The following is a 13672-nucleotide window of genomic DNA, read 5'->3' on the forward strand; positions in this document are numbered from 1 at the left end:
CTGCCCCTTCCCCAAGTTTGAAGTTTTTGATAGAGAAAAATATAGTACTTTTTGACCAGTTTTAATGAACATATACAAAAAAATTGCAGAATGACACATTCAGTACAGAGTGGATTTTGCTCAATATTGAATTAACTTCCTCCCCACAAGAAGAAACTTTCTAATTTTTATAGTGATGATTTGAAATAGAACAAGCTGACTTAACTGACATCCTAACAGAAATCTGGCTCCCAAGCAGGCTGTTTGAAACCTTAAGTATGTGTTTAGTTTCCTTAAATTTAGTTAAACATCTGTTGTGGGCTCAAAGCAGGGGCACCTGGGTAAAACTTAATGGATTATGTTATTCAGGAGGTCAGTCTAGATGGTCTAATAATTTAATTGTGCCACTTCCCGCAGCTCCCATTGTCTGGGAACGGCAAACAGTGGACACTGGGAGCTGAGGAGCTCTGTGCCTACAGATGCTCCAAATAAACAAAATGTCCCAACCTGCCAGCGGCTTACCCTGATGGGCCGGGAGCCAAAGTTTGCCAGCTCCTGAAATATAGGGTCAGCTTATGAAAGGGTCATACAGTTTTTGCTATTTTTACCTAACCATCCTGGGAGATCAGCTTATAAATGAACAGCCTAATGAAGGAGGATATACAGTACATTCTTCCATTTTACCAGCCGTCTTGCCCATATTTCTTTTGTATGTGCTCTCCCCAAATTGTACAAACAATCAAAAGCTCTTTCAACATATGCCTTGATTAAATTCATATTCTCCTAGAGAACTCAGCAGAAATCATAACAATCTGAGGCTCACTCTTATCTTAAGGATCCATTTTAATGACCACACACCTATCTCCTTTCCACTCTGATCCCCTTGCAGTGGCCAATAGCTGTCTTGGCTCATCAATAGAGTGTGGATCTTCAGGAATATGTGTTTCACCATCTCAGTGGTGCGATGGAGTGGCCCACTGTTCCAATGGTGAAGATGAAAACCGATGTGGTAAGTATTTCAAGTATGCAGAAGTAAAATTGTTCTTGGAAGCCTCTTGGTGACGTCTCCTTCCTTAGCCCTTGTGTACATTAGAAAGTGGCATTAGCTTAGTTTAAGGTGTGACTTTAACCAATTTAGTTAAACTAGTGCAAACCCCTGTATGGACAGTCGTCTTTTGGTTTTAGAATGGCTTAATATCAGTTAGCTTAAGTCCATTGCTAATTGAGTTGCTGGACTAAAATAACCCATACTTAAACCAAATCAAAACGTCCCACACAGGATTTTGTGCCAGATCAGTTTAAAATCACACCTTAATTTAAACTAGTGCAACTTTCTAATATAGACAAAGCCCTAGAAATGTTTGCATTACCTATTGCGTAGCTGCTTTCTTACAACAATCTCAGGGTTGGTGATGGTGGTACTATCTGCTTGAGTTCAATGGTTTGGCTTGGCTCATTCTTATTAAATTTCCTTTTCCACCAGCTCCCCTCACTTTTCAACCTCTCCCTAGCATGCCTCCCCCGTGAAAAAATCCACCTGTCTCATATTAGTGTGTGCCAGTCTAACAAAAGCAAAACAAAGCTGGAAGCTTACTACCACCACCAAAGAGCTTCACCTTCCAAAGAATGCTTTACATAACGTTCAGGGTAGGAGTCTATCTAACTCAATGGTTCTCAGAGCTGGTCCGCCACTTGTTCAGGGAAAGCCCCTGGCGGGCTGGGCTGGTTTGTTTACCTGCCTCGTCCGCAGGTTCGGCCAATCATGGCTCCTACTGTTCACTGCTCCAGGTCAATGGGGGCTGGAGGAAGTGGTACGGGCTGAGGGACATACTGGCTGCCGCTTTCCGCAGCCCCCATTGGCCTGGAGCGGCGAACCGTGGCCAGTAGGAGCAGCAATCAGCCGAACCTGCAGACGTGGCAGTTAAACAGCCTGGCCTGCCAGGGGCTTTCCCTGAACAAGCGGTAGACCAGCTTTGAGAACCACTGGTCTAACTGATTTAGTGACTTCAGCTGAAAAAATGGAGAGAGGGAGACTTTCATGATGAACTGGTTGTAGTCACCAGAGAATATTTGGTTGTGAATATCATTAATGTGTATGCTCAAAAGCCACATCCGTCTTGTTTTTAATATCTATGTTCTGTATTACATGACTTCCAGAAAATGGTCTTGAAGAGGACACGCTGCTCCATTTGATCCTATTGTTAAAGCTGGGCAAGAAACAGTTTTCCTGTTCCATGAAAATTTTTGAGATTTCCAAGAGAGACCTTTGAAACAGAGACCTTTCAAACTCTTGAGAGAAACAACTAGCTATCCAGCCCAAAATAGTCCTCCTGGGAGACAGGAGACCTGGGTTCAAGTCCCTGCTCCAATTTAGGCAGAACAGGAATTTAAACTAGAGTGCCTTGCATCCCAGTTAAGGACCCCAACAACTTAGGGTTATCATCAGTCTCTTCCTGACCAGAGTTTCCATCCTGGGCTATTGAAACTGAACCTTTACTGGAAAATTTTCAGTTTTAACTAATCAGAATTTTCGGACCCCCAAAAAAGTTTTTTTTTTTTTCAATAATAAAAAAAAAACACAAACAACAATAATAAAAAAAAAACAACACACCAAAAAACAACCCGCCCAACTAGCACATTACCTATACATGCTTTTGGAACTCTGCTCGTCTGATATATTCTGCATAGTACTGACACTTAGCTGCTGATTTTTTCTTGTTTAGTTGCATAATTGGGTCTCTTTCAGTAATATAGCTTTTTCCTGCCATATCTTGCTCTTGAACTTTTCATATTGAACTCTTTTCGGTCTTCCCTCTGTGACACACTATCTTTGGAAATCAGATACATAATAGGGCTTGACTTTATAGGGCAAGCTGTTCCATGTTAAAATCTTTGCTTTATGATCTTCTATACTAGTACAGGACATAATTTTCTTATCCTCTGATCAGCTTATCTGTCATTGCCATTCACTTACGCTGAGGGTGGAGCATGGGAAAGACTTGTGCTAATTTTAAAATGTTTATACAATAAAAAATGAACATTACAATGTAAATACAACTTCAGGTAGTAACTCATCTGAATGGCTTTAGAAAAAGGAATTAAAATGATACGTAAAAATCCAGTATATGAAAACTTCATGAAGTGTGTCAAAATATAGCATCAACTGGAAGTTCTTATTTAAAAGCAAAAAGTAATTTCATGTGCTACACCTGTCTGTGGAGCCCATGACAACTTTTGTTTCACAATCACATTTTTATTTATAGTTTTAGAAAATGAATATACAGGAAAAAAACTGAAACTCACTATTCACAAAGTGCTGTCAGATGAAGAAGTAAACTGAAACAATATCCTTCTATCTTTTCCTTAATCTTGCAACTCTAGTACTCTTAGAGCTTGCTTGTAAGAGTAGTCAGTGCAAAATACTTTTTAGAAATATGAAAATTGTAGGCTTTGAACAGGATGGTCAGCAATGTTGTCGTCTTTGATTGCAGTTAGACTCTATGGACCAAATTTTATCCTAGAGGTCTATTCATCTATCAGCAAATCCTGGTATCCAGTATGCAAAGATGACTGGAATGATAACTATGGAAAGATAGCTTGTAAAGACATGGGATATAATGTGTAAGTATAACAATCTAATTGTGAAAGATGTACAGCCAACACAACTGTTTCATTACATTTTTCAAAGAATGGACACCTGCAGCAAAAAATCAGTTAACTGCTTTTTCTGTTGCTAGTCTAATTTTCAAGAATAGAAAACAGTCCCAGTTAAAACAAAAATCAGTAGGTGTTGATGAGTCAAAGTGACATTTCTTCAAAACCATGTAATGCATATGCTATATACAATAGTTGTGGGATCTGTTTGTGCATCAATACGTGCATGCACACGCACAATGCTTAGTATCCTCTTGGACTGAGAGTGCTGTCTGAACTTAAAACCTTATTAAAAAAAACCTATTCATTGTGACCAATATTATACAGACAACCCTGACCTCTGGAGGACACTAAAAGTTTTATTGCGCTTTTCACAAGAGCGTTGACATTTAACCAGTTTCTGGGCAAATTCCAACCACAGCAACTTATTTTTTATCTGAAATCCTCTGTAGCTATAATTACCTATGTTGTTGCTGTTGGGAGAGAGGGATGGGGGGAGGGAAAGACTCACAAATGAAGATGGTCTGGTGGTGCTACATTTCAATTCATGAGGTGGTTGGAGTGATGGATTAGTCTGGTCAGAACTTGGCGATCTTCACCATGAAAAAGCAAGGTCTTATTTGATTGTAATAGTGGACTTAGCAAATAGTTACTTAGAAACTAAAATTTAATTCTGCCATGGTACGCCTTTGTGGTTCTTATGATATAGTATTTCATAATGTTCATGTTATTCACTTTAGATTGGTGGAAAGTTTTACGTTACTAAAAGGAACTTTCTGATAGGATTTGAAATATCTGAGTTTCTTACTAAATGTTTTGTTTTATACAGAAATACTTATTACTATAGTCAAGGAATAACACCTGAAAGAGGTTTTACAAGCTTTATGAGGTTGAATACAAGTGCTGGGAACATAGACCTATACAAAAAACTGTATAACAGGTATTTATATTTCATGTAAGTTTTTTATATTTGTTTACTTTTAACTGTTGGAAGCAAGGTGGCTTCCACCATCACAATGATGCAAACACCTCTGATGGGAATTAGTAGAGCTGGACAAATTTTTTGCATAAAGTCTTTATCAGCAAAATATGCAGATTTGGTGACAGTGAAATATTTAATCAGTTCATATAGATTTTTGCCAAATTGTTTTCGGTGGAGGGAAAAAAAACAAGGCAAAAGCCAATAAAATCAAAACATCTATATCGGTGTTTTATTTTGTTTGTTTTGAAATTACTTTGTTTCTAAATTTCCTTTTAAAAAGAATAAAATTAAATGATTAAAAAATGGTCAAAATTTAAATGCAACTGTTTGTTTCAGGTCAAACAAAATATTTAATTTAACCCTAACAAATGTTTGACTTTTTTTTTTTTCTTCAGACTTGCCAGTGAACCAAAAAAATCCATTATCCACCCTGCTCTATTTAATTTTTTAAAATGTGGGGAAGAGAAGTTCCTGTGCCTGATCACAACAACTGCTTTTCATTAAATTAATTCCACAACTTTTGAATAATTCCTGGCACTGTCTCTTTAAAGGTTATTTTTCAGTGTCCACTTAATAAAGCTTGATTTCTTGAGGACACTTAATTTTTCTCTCTCGCATTCAATCCTATTCTTTGCACGCCATCCAAAAGACTGTTTCGGAGAAAACTCATGATGTTAGTTACTACATGAAAACTTGCGTTCATAGTGGTAACAACCATAAAATATTAAAAGACCCACAGCGTTATTTTGGTATCACTTTTTTAGAGCTGTATTAATATACATGTAACAGAGTTAAAAGGATACCTTCTAGAGTGGCAGACCGCAAGTTAAACTACTTTATGAAACATATGTATGTTCTCATTTCAGTTCCCTGATATGTGCACAGCTGCACTTACAAAATTCACCAATTCCGTCCACTTTTTATTTTTTAAAATATTGCTGTATGAAGGATCGAGGGCCACTCCACGCCATGAGCAATAGGAACAAGTGTGATCACACCTCTCTTCCACTGCCCTTCACCTCACTCTCTTCATTGTACTGATGTACCTCATAGTTCTGTGTTTCTGCTGGTTACAATCAGAGCTGCGTGCTTCCTACTAGTGCTCCTGCTGCGAATGGAGGAAACAGAAGTGAAGGTTGTATGAGCACCGGCAGGGCAGTCAGAGAGAGTGAGTGGAGGAAGGAGACAAATGTGGCTGGATGGAGGGCACAATGTATTGCTGTGGCTGGAGAGTTGTCTCTGACTGCCATTTGCTAAGCAGAGTCTTTATATGCACTTACTAACTGAATGCTGATTTATTTTAGTGACTCGTGTGTGTCTGGAGCAGTGGTTTCTCTGCGTTGCATAAGTAAGTGTTTTGTGTTTCTTTAGAAGAATATAATTTTTTCATTTGTCTGTGCTTCCAGTGACTGTCTAGAAAGCAGCTGTGCAAGCGTTCTGCGTATTGAAGCACATCTTATTCTGATGGGGTAGGCGTCTTGGTTGTAGTTTAAGTGCAGAATTTGGAAGGGAGGGGGAGGGCTAGCAGGTTTGAGGAGACAAGCAGGATGCTGGATCCCTAATTTTCTTTGTCTAACTGTATTGTTGCTGGCTTTATCAGATCCTTTGAATAATCTGCCCAAGATTAAATTAATATAGAAATTGCCATATAAAAATCAGACCAGTAGGGCCATTTAATCCAGAATCCTGTTTGACAGTGGCCAGTATCAAATGTTTTAGAGGCAAGTCCAAAAAAACCCTGTAGTGAGCAATTGAAGAATAACTTGCCCATAGTGTAAATCAGGGGTCAGCAACCTGTGGCACGCAAGCCAATTTTGAGTGGCACGCTGCTGCCTGCTGGGGTCCCGGCTCTCAGCCCCTCCGCCCACTGCTCTCCCCTGCGGGGGCAGGAGGTGGAAGCTAGGTCCTGTGGCAGCCAAGCTTCCCCACTCCACTGCTTCTTCCCCCACCGTGCTGCCTTCCTGTGCCGCCTTCTCTCCTTCCCTGCGCCAATCAGCTGATGGCTGTTGTGAGGGGGACAGGGAATAGTGGCAGCGTGCTTGCTGGTTTGTAGAGGAAGCAGAAAAGAGGTAGGGATAGGGCCTTGGGGAAGGGGGTTGAACATGGCATATTCCTTCCAGCCCTCTGCCATGAGCTGCTCAGGGCAGGGGGCTGGGAGCACCCCCACTAGCCTAGCACCCTAGCCCTCTGCCCTGACCCCTGAACTCCCTCCGCACACGCACTGCCACAGCCCCCATCCCTCTGCTCCGACCCCTGAACCCCCCAGACCCAGCCTTCTGCCCTGCATCCCCACAGCCCTCTGCCTTGACTCCTGACCACCCCCCCAGGTCTGGCGTCCTGGCCGCAGGCCCCGCTCAGCCTGCTGCCGGCCTAGGTGAACAGAACCACAGGCTGGCTGCATAAGATCAGCATTTTAATTTAATTTTAAATGAAGCTTCTTTAAACATTTTGAAAACCTTGTTTACTTTACATACAACCATAGTCTAGTTATATATTATAAACTTATAGAGAGAGACCTTCTAAAAATGTTAAAATGTATCACTGGCACGCGAAACCTTAAATTAGAGTGAATAAATGAAGACTTGGCACACCACTTCTGAAAGGTTGCTGACCCCTGATATAAATTTTTTCACGAATCCCTGACAGTTAGTGAAACATTTATCCCTTCTAGCTTCTTTTATTCCTATCCTATCTGTGGATGTTCTTATTATCCATAGTAATATTTACTCTCTGTGGCTCAGAGGGGAGAAAAGCTCTCTCCTCAGTTGTGCTATGCTTAAGTGTAGTTTTCCCCTTACCTTTATGGTAGGGTACCTTGTTCTATATCAAGGGTTGGCAACCTTTCAGAAGTGGTGTGCCGAGTCTTCATTTATTCACTCTAATTTAAGGTTTCGCTTGCCAGTGATACATTTTAACATTTTTAGAAGGTCTCTCTCTATAAGTTTATAATATATAACTAAACTATGGTTGTATGTAAAGTAAATAAGGCTTTAAAAATGTTTAAGAAGCTTCATTTAAAATTAAATTAAAATTCAGAGCCCCCCCTCCCCCGGACTGGGGGCCAGGACCTTGGCAGTGTGAGTGCCACTGAAAATCAGCTCGCGTGCCGCCTTTGGCACCCGTGCCATAGGTTGCCTATCCTTGTTCTATATAAATAAGAGACATTTTATTATATAGTTTTGCTAGGACAGTCTGCTATCCTGGCAAACATCTAGGGACAGATTCTTGTGTCTGTAGTAATGATACTTCATACCAGTTATATATATTGTATGATAGTATATATATTGTATGATGGGGTTGTCTGCAATAGAGGGGGCTGAACATAACCCAGGAGATCCTTTCCAGTCCTATGTTCTTACATTTATCCCTACAATTATACATAGAATCCAGAATGATTAGAATACGATGATGTCTGGCCTTTTAAGACTGCATTTGAGTGTGGGAGCTCTTCTTTCTGCATTGTGCAGGGTCTAGTACAGGAATACTAGTATGTGTGACAGTGTGGTACAAATTCAGTTAGTTATGCAGTTCTTCTAAGCCCACCCCAATAGTCATCCATCCTTCCTCTGTCAGTCATTTACAAGTAATCATGCATCCACCTCCTCCACATACCTTCTCCAAGTTTGATGGAAAGAAAGATGGAATGAAAAATTAAGCTACTCTCATGTCCTTTTGTTAGAGAAGTAACCTGATGACTCCTCTTCATTAGTGAGATGTTTAAGGATGCAACTTGGAGACCAAGTACCTTGGGGGGCGGGGGGAGGAGGGGAAATCTCTGAATTGTTATGTATTCTAGTGGTAAGCAGAAAGCAACAGCTTATATAGACTTAGATTCTAAAACAAACTCTGGGGGAAGAGGGTAAGTAATCCTACATACTGGTGTCTCCCTTATGTGGGTTTGTCTGTCTTCCATCTGAAATTCTGATAGTTAAAAGGACCCACCTTTTCATTTCCCACCCAGAGATCAGCAACTACATGCAACAGTTCACACTGCAAGAGTAGTGTAAGTGAGAACTGGGCCTTTAGTATGGAATTTTGAACCCATGAGTTTGTTAGACTGCTGATCCTGACTAATTTAGACACCCTGGCAGACAATTAAAAAAGCTACCAAGTAACACCCCAAGAGTAGAGAAGCTATATGTATGTCATCTAGGTTGATACCAGTGTGAGTCTACATCCCCTCTAGTGGGTGGACCATGTAAGGAATGTTACAGGTCTGCTATTACCACTGACCCTCTAATTTAGGCAACAGAGCTTTATACTTTCAGAGCCAAAGGTCCTGGATTTAGTCTCTTCAAAGACCCATCCAGAGGGTCATGACATATTTTTGTTGATAAACTGCATTTAAAATCTTCAGCCTCCAGAGTTCCAGTTTTCCACCTTGTTAACGGGTGGTGGTTTTTTAAATGGGAAAATCCCAACATAATTTTGAATTATCGTTATCCTGAGACTAGCAGCCAATAATAGTTGAAAACAATCTCTCTCCCACACACTCCATCTTTGTATATTTTTTCAGTATGTGGCTTATCCCGTAAAAATGCGAATCCTGCAGGCAGAATTGTGGGTGGCAGTGCTGCACTGGTGAAGGAATGGCCATGGCAGGTCAGCCTTCAAGTCCAAGGCTCCCATGTATGTGGAGGCTCCATTATCACCCGTGAATGGATAGTGACAGCTGCTCACTGTGTAGAAGGGTAAGTCCTAAGCTACTGCATTCTGTCAATTGATTCCCCAAAGTGAGGGAATTCTGGTACTGCACAACATGTACGGTTGAGTGTAGATTTTTGGGGTGGTGGACATACTGACTTCAGGTTGTAGGGGAAGTCAAATCTGAGAACTCCTCCTGGGTTTCAAACTGAATTGATCATTTTTTTCCCACTTTTGCATGCACATCTTGCACTGATTGTATGTGCATGTAGGGGGTGAGGAGAGATGATCTGGTTGTATGTTCTATGGTGTTCTAACTTCATGCCATTTTAACCTTATTAAAGGAAAATCACTTTGTAAGAGGGTAGTTGGAAATTTGCTGTTTGCTTTCAATGGGAAGCATCTGTTTCCATTCATGTCATGGGTGAGCCTGCCCTCCCTCTCCTCTTCCCCCCCCCCTTTTTTTAAAAATTGAACCTCCCTATATGGCATAGGGATGCAGATACACTTGAAGATACAGAGGACTTTGAGTAATTATGCTGATTATTTAGGGAACAAAAACCTACACCAGAAAGCACAAAGCTAATCCCAGTTTATACAAAAGACTGGTTAAATTGGTTTTTCAATACACCTAATTTAAAAAAAAAAAATCTGTATCGGAGGTGAGCAAACTACGGCCCGCAGGCCAAATCCGTCCTGCGGGACTGTCCTACCTGGCTCTTGAGCTCCCGGATGGGAATACTAGCCCCTGGCCCCTCCTCCCGCGGCCTCAGTTCACTATGCCACCAGCACTCTGGGCGGTGGGGCTGCGAGGTCCTGCCAGGCAGTGTGGCTGCAAGAGCCGCTGGATGTAGTGTATTAAATGGCTCCACATAGGAATGTGCTACTTATGAAGCACCAGGACTGGCAGCCATAAGTAGTACACCGTAGGTAGCACATACCTATGGGGAGCAATTTAATACACTACACCTAGATAAGGAAGGCTGTATCTCCCCAAACAGCCTAGCCCCTGCCCCCATCCGTCCCCTCCCACTTCCTGCCCCCTGGCACCCCTTGCCCCTTATCCAACCCTCACACTCCCCGCACCCTTACCATGTGCTCAGAGCACCAGGACTCGCAGCCATAAGTGGTACACCATAAGTAGCACATTCCTACGGGGAGCAATTTAATACACGACACCAGCTTTCCGTACAGTTTCAGAACCCCGATGTGGCCTTCAGGCCATAAAGTTTGCCCACCCCTGATCTATATCATCACAAAAGAAAATGCGTGCTGATTTAATCTATATCTGCCTGGAGCAGCATTGCAGTTCATTTTAGTTCATACCATCTTTCCCTTAAGGTCTCTTGGAATCTCAGTACTAAATATTAAATGCAGCATGGGCCCATATTGTAAATTCACACTGTAAAAACCTGTCATTTTCTGTTGTCTTTCCCATCTTGTTCTGAGGGCTAGTGCCACAAAGAGGACTAAGGCTCAGCATTGCAATGCCTAAATTTAGGTGCTCTGCCCCAATGGAGATCTCAGCACCCAGGTTCCCTATGCAATGCACGGGGAGTGTTATGCACCTAAGAATGAGATCCACACAAAAGCAGCAAGCTGAGCTGCCTAAGCTACCCAGTAGGAAATGGTAAGGAGAGGGGTGGATGCTAAGCCCTGCCTCTCTGAGGGACTTCAATGCCTAACTTTGGGTCTGAGGAAAGCATCCATCTCCACTCGGGATTCATAGCTGAGAACTTTTTCCTTGGAGTTAGGATGGACCTGGTTTAGGAGCCTCTCTGTGATGGTGGTTTTTTATACTCAGTAGCCCAGTGATTAACATTCTGGGTGAGTGCTCTAGAGACTGGGTTCAGATCCTCCCTCTGCCAGATATAGAGAAGGGATTTGAACCCAGGTTTCCCACCTCTCAGGTGAGCATCCTAATCACTGTGCTGTTGGGTATAAGTGACCACCATCTCATCTAGCTGGGTTTTGTGTGAAGCCCAATCCAGTAAACATGTTCTAAGGTGGCTTCAGAGCACATTTACTTGATTGAACCCTGAAGGTGAGGTAGATGGGGAATACCTAGTTTGTGAATCCCACTTGGTCTTACATGTGACTTAAGTGCTGAACTCCTCTGCAGTGTCAGGATTGAGGTGACATTGCAGATGCCCACTGTCAGAAATCTGAGTGTCTAGGAAATTTAAGGCACCTACAGCTTTCGGTGGCACCTGAGTAGGAGTTTTCCAAGCTGAACACTACCAATCTTTTTAATCTCTCCTTATATGGAAGCTGTTCCATACCCCCTAATCTGCATTTTGTTGGCCAGTCACCCAGTTTCGTGAGATCTGTTTGTACTCTTTGCAGTCTGCTTTGGACTTAACTATCTTGGGTAATTTTGTATTGTCTGCAAGCTTTGCTACCTCACTGATTTACTAATATGTTGATCAACACAAGCCCCAGTACAGATCCTTGAGGGACCCTGCTGTTTACCTCTCTACTATGAAAACTTCCCATTTATTCCTACCCTCTGTTTCTTTTTTTAACCACTTACTGATCCATGAGATGACTTTCCCTCTTATCCCATGACTACTTACTTTCCTGAAGAGCCTTTGGTGTGGGACCTTGTCAAAGGCTTTCTGAAAGTCCAAGTACACTGTATCCACAGGATCATCCTTTTCCACATGTTGGATACCTGCAGAAAGTTCTGATAGATTGGTGAGGCACCATTTCCCTTTACAGAAGATGTATTGACTCTTCCCCAACAATCATGTTCATCTGTTTGATAATTCTGTTCTTTACTATAGTTCCAACTAATTTGCCTGAGGCTAAAGCTATGCTTACCAGCCTGTAATTGCCATGGTCACCTCTGGAGCCTTTTTTAAAAATCAGCATCACATTAGCTATCCACAAATCGTCTGGTACAGAGGCTGATCTAAGTGATAAGTTACATATCACAGTTATTAGGCAATTTCTTATTTGAGTTCCTTCAGAACTCCTGGGTGAATACCATCTGGTCCGGGGGATTTTTACTGTTTCATTTATGAATTTTGTTGTTCCAAAATCTCCTCTATTGATATCTCAGTCTGGGTTTGTCTTTTAGGTTTGTCACCTAAAAAGAATGGCTCAGATGTGGGAGTCTCCCTCTAATCCTCTGCAGTGAAGACAGATGCAAATAATTCGTTTAGCTTCTTTGCAATGGCCTTGTCTTCCTTGAGTGCTCTCTTAGCACCTTAATTGTCCACTGGCTCCAGTGATTGTTAGGCAGGCTTCCTGCTTCTGATGTACTTAAAAATGTTTACTGTTAGTTTGTGTGTTTTTTAGTTGATCTTCTAATTCTTTTTTTGGCCTGCCTAATTATACTTGACTTGTCAGAGTTTATGTTCCTTTCTATTTTCCTCAATCAAATTTGACTTTCAGCTTTTGTAAAGGATATCTTTTTCTCTCTCACTGCCTCTTTTACTCTGTTGATATGCCATGTCAGTGGGTGTTTTTGTCCTTTTTACTGTGGTTTTTTAATTTTTATTTAGGGTAGACATATAGTTTGAGCCTCTGTTATGGTGTGTCTTAAAAGTTTCCGTGAAGCTTGCAGGCATTTCCCTTTTGTGACTGTTCTTTTTAATTTGCGATTAACTAGCCTCCTCATTTTTGGGTACCTCCACTTTTTGGAAATTAAATACTACTGTGGTGGGTTTCTTTGGAACTTCCCCTCCCACAAGGATGTTAATTTAACAACCGTAATGTAATTCATTACCTCTTAGACCAGATCCTGCGCTCCACTTAGGACTAAATCAAGAATTGCCTCTCTTCTTGTGGGTTCCAGGATTAGCTGCTCCAAGAAGCAGTCATTTAAGGTGTCAAGAAACTTTATCTGTTCATCTCATCCAGAGGTGATATGTACCCAATCAACATGGGGATATTATTATTATTGGATTTTCTGTTTTTGCAGTTTGTCTAATTTCCCTGAGCCTTTCACAATCACCATCACCATCCTGATAAGGGGGTGGGTAGTGTATTCCTACTGCTATACTCTTATTGTTCAAGCATGGAATTTCTGTCAATAGAGATTCTGTGATACAGTTTGATTAATTTAAGACTGGTACTATCTTTCACTCTATGCTTTCGTTCACATATAGGGTCACTCCCCCACCAGCATGACCTACCCTGTCATTCCTATATATTTTGTACCCTAGTATTACTGTGTCTCTTAGATTATCGTTGTTCCACCAAGTTTCTGGGATGCCCATTGTGTCAAAATCTTCACTTTAATATCAGGAACTCAAGTTCACCCATCTTAGTATTTAGACTCCTTGCATTTGTATACAAGCACTTATAAAATTTGTCAATATTTGGTTGTCTGCCTTCATGTGATGCGGTTAAATGGGACTCCTTTTCATTTTCTTTTTCTTCAGTTCCTATCTGTACTCTGTCAGT

General features: G+C 41.3%; 1 protein-coding gene across 5 annotated transcripts in view; it reads left to right on the plus strand.

Moving 5' to 3' along the window:
- TMPRSS2 (transmembrane serine protease 2) overlaps window positions 1–13672 on the plus strand; it is a 51279-nt gene that overhangs the window by 29546 nt on the left and 8061 nt on the right. For all 5 annotated transcript variants that reach the window (XM_030577384.1, XM_030577374.1, XM_030577394.1 and 2 more), the window contains exons 6-10: window positions 869–988; window positions 3471–3600; window positions 4463–4573; window positions 5920–5963; window positions 9132–9306. In XM_030577384.1, coding sequence (XP_030433244.1) covers window positions 869–988; window positions 3471–3600; window positions 4463–4573; window positions 5920–5963; window positions 9132–9306 — 580 coding nt within the window. The remainder of the gene's footprint in view (window positions 1–868; window positions 989–3470; window positions 3601–4462; window positions 4574–5919; window positions 5964–9131; window positions 9307–13672) is intronic.

The sequence above is a fragment of the Gopherus evgoodei genome, chromosome 1 (genome assembly GCF_007399415.2).
Source record: "Gopherus evgoodei ecotype Sinaloan lineage chromosome 1, rGopEvg1_v1.p, whole genome shotgun sequence".
Taxonomy (NCBI): Eukaryota; Metazoa; Chordata; order Testudines; family Testudinidae; genus Gopherus; species Gopherus evgoodei.